The sequence below is a fragment of the Diorhabda carinulata genome, chromosome X (genome assembly GCF_026250575.1).
Source record: "Diorhabda carinulata isolate Delta chromosome X, icDioCari1.1, whole genome shotgun sequence".
Classification (NCBI taxonomy): domain Eukaryota; kingdom Metazoa; phylum Arthropoda; class Insecta; order Coleoptera; family Chrysomelidae; genus Diorhabda; species Diorhabda carinulata.
The window spans coordinates 13796400-13815445 of NC_079472.1; the positions used below are offsets into that span (position 1 = coordinate 13796400).

At 32.4% G+C, this 19046-nt stretch overlaps 1 protein-coding gene across 3 annotated transcripts in view; it reads left to right on the forward strand.

Moving 5' to 3' along the window:
* The window catches only part of LOC130901620 (receptor-type tyrosine-protein phosphatase T), a 53354-nt gene extending 41865 nt beyond the window's left edge, over positions 1 to 11489 (forward strand). For 2 of the 3 annotated variants that reach the window (XM_057813109.1, XM_057813110.1), the window contains exons 8-16: positions 2074 to 2237; positions 2961 to 3096; positions 4292 to 4541; positions 6226 to 6302; positions 7816 to 7947; positions 8967 to 9095; positions 9191 to 9378; positions 9649 to 9784; positions 11150 to 11489. In XM_057813109.1, coding sequence (XP_057669092.1) covers positions 2074 to 2237; positions 2961 to 3096; positions 4292 to 4541; positions 6226 to 6302; positions 7816 to 7947; positions 8967 to 9095; positions 9191 to 9378; positions 9649 to 9784; positions 11150 to 11242 — 1305 coding nt within the window. In that variant the 3' untranslated portion in view covers positions 11243 to 11489. Of the gene's footprint in view, positions 1 to 2073; positions 2238 to 2960; positions 3097 to 4291; positions 4542 to 6225; positions 6303 to 7815; positions 7948 to 8966; positions 9134 to 9190; positions 9379 to 9648; positions 9785 to 11149 lie in introns of those variants that run through there. The other variant, XM_057813111.1, reaches the window with a different exon arrangement.
* The last annotated feature ends 7557 nt before the right edge of the window (positions 11490 to 19046 follow it).

A 19046-nucleotide genomic window follows, 5' to 3' on the forward strand; every position in this document is an offset into this window, starting at 1 on the left:
ATAATACATTATACAGAAGCTTAACTTGATTCCCAGATGAAGATAGCGTTGATGATCTGGTATTTTCTGCGATAAATTCAATAACAGGCCAACCTTTCAACCCAAAAAAAAACTTTGTCAATAGTTTCATTGTGTAAAATCGAGTTTTGGGGTTTTCTACCCTTGTACTATTATCCCATGATCGCTAAAAACAAAGATGCGGATTTTATTATCAACTTTTCGAGTGGATTTATTTTATTATTACATTTTAATGACTTCCAAGTATTTCAATAACGTATGGATCAATTCAATTTATAGATTCAAATGAGATTACTCGGATAAATAGCTCGCCATCTTTCATTTAGATTGGAATTTCTACTTGATGAATTATTTTCCTTTTTTCCCTGAATCGTGGAACATTGAAAGGGAGTCGACGGTAGCAATCAGGGAATGTTGAAAGCTCAATGCATAGCCAATGAAAAGGGATTTGACAAGAATCATTCACGCTCGTGTGCGTTGAATAAAAAAGTTTGCCCTAAGTTAATATTTAAATACACTTCTATATGATCTGCTGCAGATCACTCACATTTTCATTGGCGTACTTGCCTTCTTGCCAAGGGATAAATGTTCATTTTAATCATCGAATTTTCATTTCAAAAAGAAGCGAACACATATAGAGTTGTCTCGAAAACGATCATGTTCATAGAACATATAAAGAACTGAAAAATAATTGGGGTTTGTTCAATGAAAAAATTCACTGAATATTCATTATCTTCATTTTTATCTCTTAGAATTTCTCCCACATAAAAATCTTTTGCTTTTTTGTAGAAAACTGTTATATTCTTCTATTCACCTTTCTAGTTTACTTTCCTCAGTAATTACTTCATCAGATTCTGCTTCCCAATCAGTATCATCTTCTGAGATGTCGCACAGACCAATGTCCTAGCTATATATAATTACTTTTCTTGGCAGTTTTTCTCAATTAATTTTCCTTAATTCCCGCTTTTTTTAACAGCAGTTTTTTTCATTTCAACTTCTTATTTTTCCGATGTGGTTTTGGCAATGTTACTTCGAGCAAAATTCTTAGGTTTTCTTCCATTTTTTCGCAGTCCAACCGAGATTTCCCCAAGGCCAACGAAATCATTTTTTTCTGGATTCTGCAAGTTATGGTTAGTATCAATTCAGGTGTTTGTTCACGTGATGATCCAGGTAGTATTTAAATATGATATTTCGGATATTTTCCCACATGATAACCCAGGTTGTGGATCAATAATCTGGATGCAATCTATTGTAGCCTGCTCTGCATTTAAAGATTTCTTCTAATACTCCATATCTGTCTGTACAATCATTACATGGTCTATCTGCGAAAGTCGGCTACAGGGAAAATGCTTCTGGTAAAGATCCCTATTTTCTTAATAATATTTCTGATTCCATGGATCTATGACCCCAACTTTAGAAGACCCCTAAAACTCCTGTATCCAATCGTTGTTAATTAGATGTATGTGGATGTCAAGTTAAACTGAGAACTCCTGGAGTTTCCGCCAAGTCTAGTGTTTCATAACTTCTGGGAATAATTCGTAATTCCTCCAAACTATAAAAGTTACAAAACTAAGTGTTCCTGTGGGTGCCCTTCTAATAATATGATGTTTAAAGGTTTTACGTGGAAAAAAAACTTTAGTAACCTTTTGGCGTAATCCCAATCTGTGGAGTTAAAAATTCTCGTGCTATTTTTGATAAAAGCAATGGCTCTAATTAAACTACATGGCTCTGGTGTACTAAGACATAGCTGTGAATTTTTATCTGATTAACGGTTGCCATTTCGTATGCAAAAACATCACTAGGTTCAGTAGTCCTTGCCATACGTCTCAATGGAATTCTGTAATATTCGTTAAGGCTCATAAATTCTGTAATCATATTAATTTCTATACGATTCTTGTTAACACTGGTCGCTTTTCGAATAAATATTCATACAATTATTTGATTCTGGAACTATATTATTGTTATGGTATCATGGAAATTATCACAAAGAGTTGATATAAATTAAAACAACTTCCCAACTTAACCTCAAAATATATGTTTTGATTATATTTATAGAGTATCACGGAAGAGCGAACTATACTTCAATTTCACTATACCCAATGGCATAGTCATTCTTGTCCGTTTACGAACGCTCTATTAGAATTTAGAAGACGAGTCAGGGCAGTAGTAGGACATGTGATAAAATCCAATGAAGCCGGTCCTATGGTGGTGCACTGCAAGTAAGTAAATTGTTGATCTAATATTCTAGTTTTAGTATGAGTTGATTGGTGCTTCGAAATTGTATCTTATCTAGAAAAAAGAAGAAAACCAAAATGACTGTGTATGAGACCTAGTGAGCTGGGTACTAACGAACAGAACAAAAAGCAGAATACAAGCAAAGGAGATGAAGGTGTTAAAAAGTGAATACTGTATTAGAAACCGAGATAGTTTGGACTAGAATGACGAATAGTTCTATTTAGGAAACAGGATCAATGTAAAGAGGTAGACCGAGGAAAATCTAAAAATAAATGATATAAATATTGGAAAAAAGATGGAAAACATCGCACCAAGCAATAGCTGTGGTAAAACATAAGAAAGAAAGGAAATTTTTATCCATTTGAAGAAACAATTGACGAAACTGAGGCCTTTATATACCTTTGGGAGGACGTTGATGATGAAGCTCATGATTCTGAAAAAGAATAATGTACATCAATAACATATATGCAACAAACAAAAGAAAAAAACGATAAACTTTCATAATTCAGTACCTCATATTCAGTTAATTTAATAAACAACTATGAAACAACCATGAAAACAATGAAAATAATGTTTAGTATGAAACTTACGGTAATGGTTATAACTCACTTGATGAATTACAGCATTGTACAATGCTCCAAACTTTATCTGCGTGAGTTATATCCTACATTATCATCCCTAAATAATATATTAACATTTCATTTTAGTGACGGAGGTGGTAGATCTGGTGTGTATTTATCGGTAGATGCTAATATGGAACTGGCCGAAGAGGAAGACAAGTTTGACGTATTCGGATATCTAAAAAAGCTTAGACAATCACGGAAAGGACTGGTCGATAATGTGGTAAGTCCACTTTAATGTATCTACTAGAAGATCCCTCGTAGTTCTACCTTAAGCTCATCACGTCTAGTAGTTGCTCAATACTCCGGAAAATGTTTTGGAATATCGGTACTTTGATTTTTCTGATGAAGAAATTTATGATGTCAAATGTAGAATTTTACATCAAACTCGCAAATGAAGCACAGCATTTATTTAAGAGAAGTGTTTTGTTGCACTACGACTATGCTTTCATTGGATATATTGTAGAAAAAATTTACCGATCTGCATTACTATCTATCCGTCATATTCACCTGATCTGAAACCCTCTGATTACTTTCTGTTCCAAATTATAAGAAAATGGCTTGGTGGTAAGTGATTTAAAACAAATGGGAAGGTGATAATAGAAAAAAAAATTGATTATGTGTTAAGACTTCAAAAGAGATTGATATAATAATAAGATATAATTTTTTTATTTAATATCAAACCAGATTACGATGTATGTTTATTTGATTGATGATTCTGATATATACTTTTTTCTCCATGGCTTCTTTTTCTTTTTTATCCATGTTTTTTTGGTTTACTTCTATAATTATCATCTACTATTCTCCAACGTTTTTATTTCATTGTTTCATCTTTATTTAATACCTAACTTCTTCGTTTTTTGCTTGTACCATATTTTTTTACATCGTTTTTATCATTTTTATCGTCTTCTGGTTTATATTATGGTTAAGTATTTTAAATATAAATATTTTCTCTTTACTTAATCAAAGGCTGTATCCAAATCTATAAAACATAAATAAATTTCCTTATTTTTAGTTTTAGTTCTCACTACAATTGTAAATATCAAGTCGTTGGCGCTTCTTCAACTTCTAAAGGCACTAAAGTGTTTTTCACCTCATTTCTTAGCTTTTTCTATATTAATCTAGTCATTATTTTTGCTAATTATTTCACGGTAGTTTTTACAATTTCTTTTGTTGCGACGTTGCCACTTTTATATGTAGACAGTATAATGTTAGGTTCCAAACTTCACGTTTATTAATTCTTTTATTTCATATATACAGGGTGGTATTAGAATTTTTTTAAGTCACAGCATTATTTCCACGTCATCTACTGAATACACACCGAACTTTTTGCATAAAATACCAGTATATTTCATCATTTCATCATCAGTATTTATATATTTATATTGTTCATTATAAATAATTTTCTGTTTTTGCAGGATCAATATAAATTTATATACGACACTCTTGAAGAGCACGTGACTTGTGGTAATTCTTGGTTTCCTGTAAGCGAATTATCTCCTCGACTAAAACAAAAATCTCAGAAAAACCCTTTGACGAAGCTCAACGAATATCAAAGAGAATACATGCTAATTTGCAAACAGACGCCGAGATTTACGATAGGGGATTGCGCTGGGGGACATAGGGGAGACAACAGAAAGAAAAATAGAGATGTTTTGATTGTTCCTCGTAAGTAAACATCTTATATGATTGATAAAGTGAAAAATTACAAACCAATTTATTTCATTCGAAGTATACACAGTGAGACTTGTAAAACTTTACATACTCCTACCATATTTCCATATTTAGAGGCCCTCAGGACATAAACGTTTTTCCATTGGCTATTCCACCCCCTTTTCTTCTTGATTCTAATACTTACAGGGCTCCAGGTGCTTCAGACAGAGAGTGGCGCCGATAACTGATAGTGCTGGCAAAGAAAGTAAAGTATGAAGTGTAGTTGCCACAGACACCGATTTCCTCTTTTTTCTCGTTGCTCTCTGTCAGGGAAAGGACTGTCAGTATGATTATTTCCACCGTAGCCAGCAGCGCTGAGGCAGAGTACACTGCAAAAAGGAATTAAGTATACAAAAGACAGTGCACTGCCCTAATTCTGACGCTCAACAACCCTCAAAAGGGAAGCGAAAGGAAATTGCCAAATTCCTGTACCATCGGTGGACCCAACTGCGCCACAGTGCCTCCTAAAGATGGGTCGCTGGAGATGCACCAAGGTCTATGGTTACTGCACCGAAATCAATTGCTTCTACGTAAAAAAAGAGAACTAAGACGAAAATCCTGATCATCCACCTTCTCTTTTATTGATTTATTGGTATGCGTCAAGGATTATCGTATGTGAAAACAGTACCAATGAATAGATTTATCGAAAGAAAAGTCGGAAGGGACTACTTGTTTTTTAACTTTCAGAATGATTAAGTTTGTGCCTAAAAACATTTTAGAATTTTCGCAGTTATATGCGATGAAGCATTTTAATTTCGTTATATTTCGATATTAATATTTTGTACGTTGCGACATGCCAATATTCTGTGCTTTTCATGAAATAAATACCCATGCGACGTTGCATACAACTCCAGCTTCAGAAGACTAGATAGAAAAATCAGTCAATTTGGCCAGCGAACTCAAAATAACACAATTTTAACAATTTTGACGGCGCTATAAAATTTTCGCTTTCCAAGTCGAGAAAGTCCCCGCAGTCGTCCATCTTGACTTTGTAATGCCAACTACCTGATCTAAAGACACCCATAATCGATCAAAAGTAATTGTCAATGGAAATTCTCTGAGAATTAAGCTCTAGAAAAAAATACTGTCGTGTGATTTTTCTAATTTTTTGATTTTCTGAAAGAGCATGGAATTCTGAACAAATACTGTAATTTTCACGACTACACATTTTTTTTCATGTTATATTCTACAATTCTTGTTCTAATTAGTTAAGCTGGTGATCTTGGCGACCAGTTTACCAACGGCGACTCTCTGACGCTCGTATCTACTACTCTCATGAGAAAGCCGAGAGATGAGATTAGAATTAATTACACAACTCTAAATCCATTTCCTTCTGTAACTATCGTTCATATTATGGAACGTTAAGTTATTAGGGAGAATTTAATTATTCATAAAACCGAATAAAAGAAAAATGAGAAAAATAATGATCTTTAGTAGGTTTAATACGATTACGTCATTTTATGTTTGAACAAGAATGAATTTTTTGTTCTACTAGTTTTGTTTTTATTTTCAAATAATCTCCAATGGTACAGATAGTGTCCACTAATTATTATGGAGAGGAAGCAAAAATATTTGATTTAATGTGACATATAACCGTTCCACTTTACATTTGACAAAATTTGGTTTTCTCAATTTTCAGCTGACAACTTTCGACCGTACCTGACATCATTCCAAGGAAACAGTTACACAGACTACATCAATGCAGTATTTGTAGATGTGAGTAACTCTTAAACATATAAAATAAACTTAAAAGTAAATTTGCTTCGATAAGAAACAATGAATTTCTTCTACTTGGATTATTCGTTATTCAAAATAAACGAGTCATAGTTATAGAAAGGAAAATCGTGGTAATTTCACAATAATACAAAGGTTGCTACTCAATTTTAGAGATATGGCAACATTGACGTGAATATGTCAAATCTGACATTGACATTTGACATTTTTAATGGTGAACGTACTCAGAACGTTTTGTTATACGAGTGCTATTTGAGTTGTTTACACATACTTGAAACATTGATCTTGTAAGTTTCTTGCGATGATTTTCGACGCGATTAAACACTTTTCTCTCATAGAACGATGAAATTTACTACGTGAGCTCGCGGCATATAGAAAACTTATCTATTATAAATACTACGAATAAATTTATTCTTTATAAAAAACACTGCATGGTCTTAAACCAAAGACGCAGTCATCAGATATCAAGTTTAGCAGTCGTATACGTGGTTTGTCAAAAAATGTAATATTTTTTTAAGAGTAAAATAAAGGAAAGTCAGCAAATATGGAAAAAGTGGCAAAATATGAAACAAGACCCCATATATGATCAAAAGTAATCATATTAATAACAACAATATAGATCAAGTAAACTCAATTTACAAATGTAGTTAATGAAAGCTCACAAAATTCGCAGATTCAAGTATTAAACTCTGCTCCAGGACAGTCATAATGAGCCTAGATACTGCATATTATGTAATTTATCTAGTCTTCCATTATTATCGGTGGGAAAGTATTTTGAATAAAACATTTGATGGGAATGGTTTTCACTAAAATTTCGGCCATTTTGATGGTTTAGTTTGATCGAATCGAATCGAAATGTCATTAAATATTTGTTTTTGAAAGGCAATCGTTGACTAATCTAAAAATAGTTTGGGTAACTAAATTCAAACATGTCCGTATGAGCTAGATTGACGCCGAGCGTTCGGGGGGACAAAAACTGCTATAACTATCGAGGAAATTCATCAAATAATACTGGTTGGCCGTTGGAAAGGACATAAGTATATCAAAATAACGCATTTGCCATTATATTGACTGAATTACGCATGCGTTAGATATCAGCGCATTGGGTGCCGCGTTGAACCAAAAGCACATCCGATGAACCTTTCCTAGGGTTTATTGAGGCGGTTTGAGCAAAATGAATCGATTTATAACTGTATACAAAACCTGGTTCCACTACATCACTCATGAATTGAAAAAAACAGTCAATACAGTGGATTACAAAATGCGAACCTGGTGAAATTGCAAAAAAAGCGATCCCAGCGACTTCTTCCTGTTTCCTAACCTCAAATTTTCTTTTGTAAAAGTAAGATTTTCTTCTGACGAAGTATTAGAAAGATTAAAGCATCGCTGAACTAAGTGTCTACACTTAAAAGGAGAATATGTTGACGATTAAAAATTATTCTTGCTCTCTTATTGGACTCGTACATCTTATATATTGAATCCATTCCCATTTCAGGGTTATACCAAACCGAAGGAGTATATAGTAACCGAATGGCCGATTAAATCAACGTGTGGAGAATTCTGGTCGTTGGTATATGATTATGATTGTTCAGCTGTGGTTATATTGTGTGTACCTCCTCAACACTCTGTAAGTATATATTTTGGAACACTTATCAACTTTACACAACCATCCATGTATCGATCCTATCCTTCATATCTATGTTAACATAGATACAATCATTTTATTGATCTCATGATCATTAAAATGGAGTCTGTAGTCAATAAAACAAAATGTGGATTTGGTGCAAAATCAGCAACGTTAATTATTTTTTACTTTATTCATCGACTGAAGTTATCTCCTACATGTATTGTCTTTAATTTTAACTATTTTATATAGAAAATAGAGACCAACCTCAAAATAATTTAGTTCACATCGAATGTTACACGTTCTCAGGTCTTTCGTTTTTTGTATGAAGGTTATAAGAAAGTCGAATGAATAAATGAGTAACCCATAGTGGTGGGATAACGAAATAGAAGAGGAAATCATAGAAAAACAACATAGATAAAATAGTGCGTTAAAAGAAAGTACGAAGAAGCAATAGTAAAAAAAATAACCCAGAAGAAAAATCAGCTGTGGGAGAGAACTCTCAGAAACTAAATATCTACTTGGGAAGGGAAAAAAGCTCAGAAAGCTAGAAAATTTTGATATGAATGACTTATATAGGAAGACAAAAGTGGGAAAAAAACTTTATGAGTATATTAATTAAAAACAGAGCAGAAATCAACATAGAGAAAAGATATAGTTTCGTCTGCACTAAGGGTTAATCAAAAAGAAATCGAGGAAGTATTTAGGTCCCTGAAAAACGGAAAATTTCCCGAACCAGGCGATTATCCTGGCGAATTAATTGAAACAGAGACACTATACGAACATTTCTATGATGTTGATAATCCACAAGAAAGGGAAAAGACACCAATGCAAGAAGAAGAGGTAGACCACGAAGAAGCTGGAAAGAGGACGTGGATAAGTAAATGTAAAAAAGAAAACTAACAGACGGAATAGAGACAGATAGCGATTAGAGATAGGAAGACTTCGGACTCATCTTTATTTGTATTTGAATAGTTGTGGGTTAATATTTAAACGCAAATAACACTTTTTTTTATTTTTAGCAACAGTTTCCAACGTTTTGGCCAGAATATAAAACATCAAAGAAATATGGTCCGGTATTCACCATAGATTATGTATCACACAATCATTATCCAAACATTAGAACTTTTGTTTTCCAAATTAATAAAAAAGTGAGTTTAGTTATGAGGTTATAATAAAATCAGAATAAGTACGAACTCCATCTTTTTCTACATAATCATCATCATTTTTATTTTTTTATTTTTAGATAGTTTCCTTGACAGAATTAATGGCAGGTGTTAAAGCTCCTCCAAAGAAAATTCAACTATTCCAGTTGACTTGTTGGCCTATGGGTCATAAAGTGCCTACTTCGACGAATTCCCTCGTAGAACTTATGAATATTGTTGAAAAATGGAGGCAAAGATCGGACTATGGACCTGTATGTGTAGTTTCACCGTACGTAATTTTTTTTAATAACGTTTCAATGTTTCTAAAAATCGAATTTCTAGGTTATGTGCGCGACGCTACTAGCCATTCTAATTTTTAAATTTTGTCTTTTTATTACAAAAATATGGAAAAAAGGTTTCCATAAATTTAACAAAAATATACTAAAGATGTATATAAAAAATAAAAACAAACAAATTAGTTATTTATTTTATTTTATTTTTCGTGTTTTACTAATATATATCCTAATAAAAATCACTTCATTGTTGAGTTATGTTTAAGGGATGGCAGAGGCAGATGTGGCATATATTGTGCAGCAAACGCTTGTATAGAACAAGTCATACAACATGGTGAAGTAGATGTATTTCAAGCAGTTAGGACCGTCCGAAGACACCGACCTCAATTGATTGAGAATATTGTAAGTATAAGAAACAAGCTTGAGTACAAAGAACTGAATCGATCGATATGTTCCACGCACTTTTGAGAACGTCTGACTAAAGCTTCTATGCAACAATTTAAATACGATGTATCTTTAGTGTCAAAATACTCGTAAGTCGCCTGTTAAATTTCATTGTTGCTGTTAAATATACACCTCAGCTGAAGGTCACGATAAAGTACACTCGTTAACAAAAAAAAACTGGGACACGAATTTGTATTTTTTTAATGGCCAATCCGCTGAACATGAATCAGTCTACTTTTTCCAAAATTTACCGTCGTTACCAAGAGTCTGGTAACTTTCATCGAAGACGCGGTTCCCAAAGAAGCGAGATCGAGCCCTCATTGGTATTCAAGTCCAACAAGAGATCAGAGAAACGCGAGGAGTGTCTATGAGTGCCTGGATAATCAGCAGAAGACTTAAGGCAGCTAACTTTAAGCCAAAAAGGTCTACTGACACCAAATTAACCCCAGCCCACCGAGCAACTCGTCTACGATTTGTACAACACGTTAATTGGATTGACAAACGCTAGGGCTCCGTTCTCTCCTCATCCAAAAGTAGATGGTGCCTGTATGGTAGCGATAGATGAGGTTGAGTCGACAAAAAACCTAGAGAAAGATTGACGCATTTTTGCATAAGAAAAACGTGGCTTTTAGAGAAGGTTCCTGAATGGTTTGTGGGTCTTTTCAATGGAAGTAAAAACAGAGTTTGTTTTTATTGAAAGTGGTGGTAGATATATAATTGATATATAGAAGATATTTGCAGGATAATGCCCGTCCGCATACTGCACGTTGCTCAAGGCAGAAGTTACAGGATGTTAAAATTGCCAGCACGTAGCCCTTAACTTGATTCATATCGAGCATTAATTAACTTAAGAGGAAAGTTCAGGCTAGAAACCCTGCACCAGTCACGAAATCAGACCTCAAAAAGGCGCTCATTGAAGAATAGAAAAGCCTCCAACATAATTAATTAAATAAACTTATTTGATCCATGAAAAAGCAATTGGAAGCTGTTATTAGGGGAGGTAGCACTAAATACCCAAAGGAATATTTTGAACAAGATTAATTCAAATCTTCTAGTGCCTTAGTACTTTAGAAGCCAAGGCTACAATGTAACTTTAACCTTTGTATAATCTGACTTTATATCTATGTTTTTAATGAGATAATTCACCATATATTTCGATCACACCTCGTATCTTCATTCTAATCAAACTTGATTGATGACTATCCATAGTTTTTGTTACTCTTTATACCTATAGAAATACGTAACATTCAAATGAAGTGCCTCTCCTGTACCTTTTTTTGTTTTTATTTCTGCTTACTTAATTTGTTCTTCTTCTTGTTTTAGACTGAGTATAAATACTGTTATGATGTCGTCCTCCATTACGTCCTACACTACTTGCAAAAGGATCTTGAAGAAATGGGCTCGAAGCAGAAATAATTGGATTCTTACAGTCGAATAGAACCGCGGATTTCTCATGAAAACAAACTAAGAAGAAGGAAAGGAAAAGATAAAGTATCGAATATAAATGAAATATTGTGTCCAAAAGAGGTCCAGCTTTATATATGCATTTGTACTTTATAAATATATATGGCACAAACTGAGGTTTTAAATTTGCCTTATTTCTGTTAAACCAAATTAAGCACTAAATGTTTATATTTATTATGATTAAAATATTTGAATTGAATTTTTATTTATCTTCCCTACATACTTGGAACCAATGAAACTAAAACTTATTATAAGGAAAAAACTTCAAGTCTTGTAGTTGCTACATTTATATTGAAATATGTATAAGGATAAAGACTGTAGCTTGTACAAAGAATTACACTGTGTTAACCCAGGAGCAGTCGCTACGCCAACTTTCACACTATTGGTCTTGGTCGCACGTGAGAGGTTCTCCTCACAGCTCCTTTTTAAAAATTTATTACACTTTTCTTTACCCTTAAATTTTACATAACCATGAATTTATTAAACACCTGGTATCAAGCTTTATTTTAGATGTTTGGATGGTATGGTATAATAAAAAATAATATCTTTAAAGGAAAAAAGTTCGTACATTATATTACAAAGTGAATTTTTTTTTAATTGAACAAGTATCATTAATTTGTAATCATACATTTTTAATTAATGAAATTATTTTTAATAAAAATTGTTTTTAAATTGCGGTAAAAAATTCAATCAGAGGATAATTGTTGATTAAGGCATGTTTCACAAGTAAACACCATGTGTTTTCGGCAAATTGGTTCGCCACATTGATTGTAACTTTTTTTTTACTTTTTTATTGGACAGAATGCGCAGAACCCTTCCAACTTTTTCCCACGTGATAGAAACATTATGGTATGAAAATAATTTGTAATACGTAAAATTACCAAAAATTAGGAATAACACTTAAAAAAAAAATAAAACTATTACAGAGTGGTCGCGCGATGAGAGAATCTCTCACAGAAACGGGATAATGTTGTTTACAACGAAGTTGAACAGGAACTGAAAGGAAACGGTAAACTTACCTACCCCTATTAGTCAGAAGGGGTTCTAAAAATAAACTAGAGTCTCAGTTACAGAGTCCTCATGATATCAGTAGCTTAGCTTGAAATTCTTACATCATAACTACTACAATTTTGTGCGTTTGCTAAAACTCTTCCTTCTATAGTCTCAAAATTTCACTTACTCCTTACCATCAATTAAAACTGTAAGTTTTCAAGTTCTCTCGAAGATAAAACTGTTTCTAAAAGTTGAGTTTTAAAGTAATAGAAATGAAAAAAATGTATTTCTATGTAGAATAAGGTATTACTCTGGTGCCCTGCAAATTTGAGGTGTTTCTTGGAATAACAGTTTATTTCTAATACTTTATTTACTTTTTATTATATATATATATATATATATATATATATATATATATATATATATATATATATATATATATATATATATATATATATATATATATATATATGTATAGGGTTATATTGACAAGATAGGTGTGTTCCATTGTATAATTTGTTTCTAAGCTACGTTCTAAATTTTAACATATTTACCACAGAAATAGAATATTTGGTTGTAGAGAAAATAAAACTATATTACAACACAACAGCGAAAAATTCACCTAGAACAAATACGGTGTATATATAAGTATGTTAAGTGCGATTCTTCATAGACTAGAACAATCTTATCTTTGAAAAATGGTAATTCCTTTTACCGTTATGTCAATAATCATGTGAAACCACAGAAACTGCACTTATTTACGTGTGAAGCCACAGAAATTGCACTTATTTACGTGTGGAAATTTGATCCCATTACCTCCGAATTATGCACTATAAAACGCTTAGACCGAGTAAATTAAAAAATAAGTCCACAAATAGCAATAAAGAAGAAGAATGATCACGTAATATTAACATAACCTTAACATTAACATATAAAATCAGACGAATAAAAACAAAAGGAAATATTTGAAATCTAATGTTTAGAATAAGAAAACCTAGATATCTAACAGGGGCTCAAATATTTGTTGCGTCTGCGTTAGGTATTTTCTCCGGCTTCTACATTTGGAAACCTGTTTTCACTTCCGAAAGGTACGATAGGTTAACTGCAACTAAACTACAAAAACCATCTGAAGAAACTACTAAAGACATAAGTAATTAAAGAGTACATCAGCAAATATGTCATGGCATAAATCATTTGCAGCTAAACAGCGGGGAAAACCTATTTGGTTAGGTATTGCTACTATTGGATTTACTCTTAGTTTTATTGGTTTTTATAAATACGGTTATCAGCCTTGGGCTAGAAGAAGGCAACATGCTGAAGCAGAACGGTATGCAGATTATATTTATAAAAGAGAGAAAGAAAATAAGAATCAAGAAGTTTTTTAGTTTATTTGTATGAAGAAGTAGGTATCTAACTGTTCAATAGAATGATTTGTCTATTCAAAATTGCAATTATGTTTACTGAGATGAAAATACGTTACTTGTAAATGGAAAAGTATATAGGTACTTACACTGAAGTAATTTTTTGAATCATTGGACAAAACAAATTGATGACTCTTTGTAACTATGTGAATTTGTTATTTCTAGTTTGTAAATAATTTCATTATTTCCAAATATATATTCATAAATAGCTGTGTATTTTTATTTATTATTATTATAATGAGTACTGCTCATTTAATAATGATCTCATTTTTATTACTATATATGTACCTAAATAGGTAAATATCAAATCATTAAAACCTCTTGAAATAGAGCGAAGAATGAATGCAAAACAGAAGATGAAGTGGTTAGTTTCAAAAACTAAACAGCCTTTTCAATTTAACGTGGAAAGTAGTTTCTAAAAAATAATAAAGAAAAAAATTGACAGCAAGAATTTGAAAGAAAAAAAAGAGAATAAAGATGAAAAAAATGTCTTTAAGCTAAACGATATCCAAATTTATTCTATAGGATCACTCTCATATCTCTCAGCTGAAGTTCTATCCCAAAGTTGGATTATTATTTTCCTCAATTTTATAATATTTATAACTTTTCTAAAGTCATGTAAATAAATATTTTATTTCGAATGAACTGATACAAAAAATCGTTTGGAGGGCACTTAAACTCATCATGTAAAAAATAATTATTAAAACTATTTCCAAATCATTTTGAATTTCACATTTTGGAACCAAAACTAATAGATAATGAATAGGAATAATCCAGAAGGAGCCAATGAAGGATATTTTTTTTATGTAAAAACCAATCAAAAGAGTCACCCTCTTTTGCTTGCCCCTTTTACACTCGACTAGTTCGAGTGGTATCTGCCATGTGGAGATGCCTATGGATGTTTATCTTGATCTTCTGTAGGTTATAGTGTTCGAGAAAGACGTTCCTTGATAACTGATTCCACAAACTTGCACTTCTCCAAAGAAAAGAGCCTCGATAAATTCATCTTTTGGGCGAACTCGATGATGACGAGCCACGTCTATCTGTTGTAGGTCTTGTGAATAGTGCTCTATGTGGGATTATGCTCGGAAAGGCATCTGCCGTGGTAGTATCGGTAAAACAGCGACCTCTCTTCTATGTCCAAGTCTCTAGTTAGCGACCATTGTTCTATGCCCTAAGCTGTCCAAATTTCTGGTCAACTCTGGAAAGCTAATAAATCGAATTGCTCTTTTCTGTTTTGAGACGAGCATCTGAAGGGTATGCTTGGGAACCGAGCTCCAAATGAGCGAGCAATATTCCAAAGATGTACGAATCTGGGCCTTGTAGTGAATTAGAAACTGTTGCTGGGTGTATAACTTTTAGGTCTTAAACAGTTTTTCTGAAGCTACCTTAGCTAATTCGACTACATGACTATACAAGGACATAGGTTGATCGATTGAAAGAGGTAATTGGCGGACTGCGATTCGAAAGCAATGATGAGGTAGAATCCTTCGTGGGTGAATGGTTATGTAACAAGCCGAGAGAATTTTACGAAAAAGTTAACCGAAAACTTCCTGAGAGATGGCAAGAGTGTGACGAAGACTATTTAGAAAAATTGTGTAAAATTTCAGTTTAATAATAAAATTTTTTATAGCAAAATTCTGGTTTACATTTGAACTACCCTCGTACATATTGATAGAAACAATAAATAAAAAACTCGTGAGACTTTGTTCCCACAGATCCAAACATTAGTTCAAACAAATTTAGTGGTGAACTGTTATCAATATGTAGCTTGGGAATATTTTCTATAGGATCAGTACAATTTTTTAGTTCTGTAACTTTAAAAACTGCGGATGGTCGATTCTTCTGTGATGGGAGAGTTGTTCAAAGGAGAAGGCATATTATTTACCATATGAAACGCAGACTTAATAAGCATAAAAATACTTGATCGACTGCTGCGTTTCTTTAAAACATAACATTTATATATATGTTAATTCTTTTTGATCGGATCTACACGAAACTTTCTCTGGTTTCCAACATTTATTATTTGTGCATCGTACGTAAATTAATTTGTAAAGAGATGCGGGAAACTTAATAATACCAAGATTTATTCAAACGACTAATCTCTTCGTAGGAAATATACCTCCCGTTAACCAAACGTGATTAAATCCATTGTTCCCATCACGTTTAGTTCATTTTAATGAATAGTTAACTCATTTATTCATCAGACTTGAACCACGATTAATCCTCAACACAAAAAAATAACGAATTCACGAAAAATTCTCTCTGGCTTCATTATGTTTTAATTTAGATCCATAGTCGTTGCAGGCGACTAGAATAGAACGAAGTAGTTTAAGTTTAGAGTACGGAGGACCATTCGTCAAACTCGGATGTCCGCCAGTCTGAAAGCCAGCGAGGAAAACAGTGCACAATTTCTCAATATCTCAATTTCACTCGCTCAAACCACCGTTTGAGAAAATAGTCCATACACATGAAGATTGATTACATAAAAAGAACAAAACCAAATAGACGAAGGAGTGAAAGCAGAGACGGTGCAAACCTTCACATTACACAGGATTTTACTTTTATAAATTAATCTATTACTTTGGAACATAGCTCGAAAATGTATTAATTATTATGAAAAATCAAAACCACGGATGATATGGAGTTATAAAAATGTTTATAATATTTTGATAAGTTAGAAAATCGTACTTTCGACCATATTCTAATTCGGAAAGTAATATTTCAAAAAATCGTGGCGCCAGTTATCATATCTTATCATTAAAGAATTCACCCTTTAAACCAGAGACAGTTTATTTATATTTATCATCATTTTTTAATTGCTTTCCACCAATATTTTTTTGGAAAATGGATGAATGTCTGATGGTACCAAGTCCGGCCGTTTTGTTTTATTTTCTTGTATCAACAATTTCTGAAAATATCTCGTCGAAAATAGTTTTATTGAATTTTTGGTTAAGTTTCCATTAATAATAATAGAACGTGTCAAGATCATTGCTTATCATGAAAATTTGTATTTTATTCGATTTCTACCTTCTACTCTTTGTTCCTTTTTTTAATCATGAATCTCAAGTGCAGATATTTATAGAAATCATAAAAAATATTATGGTCGTCGTTATGAATTTTGTAATTAAATTTACTCGATTTCAGAAATTTTATAACAACTTTTATGTCGAATAAATTATTTATATGCTTAATAAGGTATCGATAAAAAATAGCTTCGACATCTCAATGGTACCTGAAAGCGGTTCCAATGGTTGGTAGATCGAATTTCATTAGAGACGTGAATAATAAAAGTCAAATTGAGAAATTTTGTTCTTCAAAAGAAAACAATGAAAAAATCTAAAGAAAAAATGGCCATAACAGAACTATTATTTTTTAATTAGTTGAAAATTCCTGCAATAAATTTAAGAAGTACTCATTTTCGATGTCTCATAGACTTCCCTTGGAGTTTTACCAAACACATATTGTATAATCCAAAAATAATGATTTCCAAACAATTTCCAATTTTTAATATCAATCACGATATATTCGGAAAACGAATAATGAAGAATGCATCTACTGCAGAAAACATACAATATACTGTCCAATCTGGAAAAAAGAGATAGAGATAGGGAACGGCTGTCGAAGTGTCAATGTCAACTGTCAACGTCAGACCTAGGGAGGATAATCATAATACTGATAATAGGAGATTCAAAAAAATGGGAAGCAATAGGAAAATATAATGGAACAGTAAAGTAAAGAAGATACTGGAAATCAATATCAATAGACGAAAAACATTAAATATCCTTCACCTGAAATAATATGAAAGCTGTTTCAGGTGGAATACCCAACACATCCCCTGCTTCTACAATATCCTGTGAGAAAATCTGGTAGCAAATTCCTCATTAAAAAAATAGTTTATATAGGTTAGGTACTGCTATACGGAGTGAAAACTTGCACCTTGAAAGTTCAAATGATCAAAAAACTTGAGGTATTTGAGATGTGGCTCTATGGACGCATCCTGAAGATGCCATGGACTGACAGAATCACCAACGGTGACTTACTAAGATGAATTGGTCGCAAAAGAAAGCTATTGACAATTATTAAAAAGAAATCTAAACCTCAACGTGAGAATAGGATTTATGGAATGTTATGTGTGGTCAGTACTGATTGAAACTTGGACCTCGAAAGTTTAAATGATAAAAAAACTTGAGGTATTTGAGATGTGGCTCTATAGACGGATCCTGAAGATATCCTGGACTGACAGAATCACCAACGACAAAGTACTAAGACGCATTGGTCGCACAATAAAGCTGTTGACAATTATTAAGATAAGAAAATCATCTTACATAGGACACATCTTACCCCAACTACAAATACTTACTTCTACAGAAAGACTGTTCCATGTTGCGAGACAGAGACGCATTGAGAAGAAGAAGGTTAGGATACTATTTCTACATGCTTTCTTTGTAACTTTGCGGGAATTCAACAATGATTCAATTAGTGTATTAAAATTTATTTCTTGTTAATAAAAGTAATAATGCGATTAATAATATGATTTTTATTAGTTTTTCAATCAAAAAAGTGATGAGATTTGAGTTTTTAGACCAAGATTCCATTGCTGTCTTAAGCTTGTCTACAAAATTAACAGAATATGAAAAATTATTTTAAAATGTACGTTTTTACATATATGATATTATTGGAAAAAAATTTGGGCACAGCAAATCGGAAAATTTATAGTTTTTAGACTTTTTATTGAACAAAAAAGTGTTGCAATTTTGATTTCCAAACTTAAATCACATTTTTATCTTAAATGCGCTAAAAAAATAAAGAAAATGAATAGAAATATATCGAAAATATATGACCAAAAATAGGGTTGACCATAACCTAACCAAACATTTGTTATTTAGAGTTGATTAGAAACTGATGACTAATTTAGTTGCGAACTAAATAATTATTTTCCATCTACAAATAGAGGTTTCTTTATGAATAAAGTATCTAATATGATAATCTCGTATAAAAAAATTCTTAGTCTCAAAATTTATTCCAAAAATGAATTCAGCCCTTGAGTATTATTATTAATCTTCAGTGAAACCCGGGGTAGATTGTATATTTAATTGGATTTCTTACGTCGGGCAACTTAAAGTGTTTGGAATGAATAACCTTTAGCAATTATTTGATCCTGTCGGCCCGCCTAAAGTTGAACCCTTGAATAGGTTATATATACACTGTTATGGTGCATTCATTGTTGATGATAGCCGTCTGGCTTTTGCCTAGTTAATAAACTTCAACTACTAGACTTCATACATCAAGGCGTCACTATTGTATACCCTCTGAAAGTATATTGGTGTCGTTATACACTT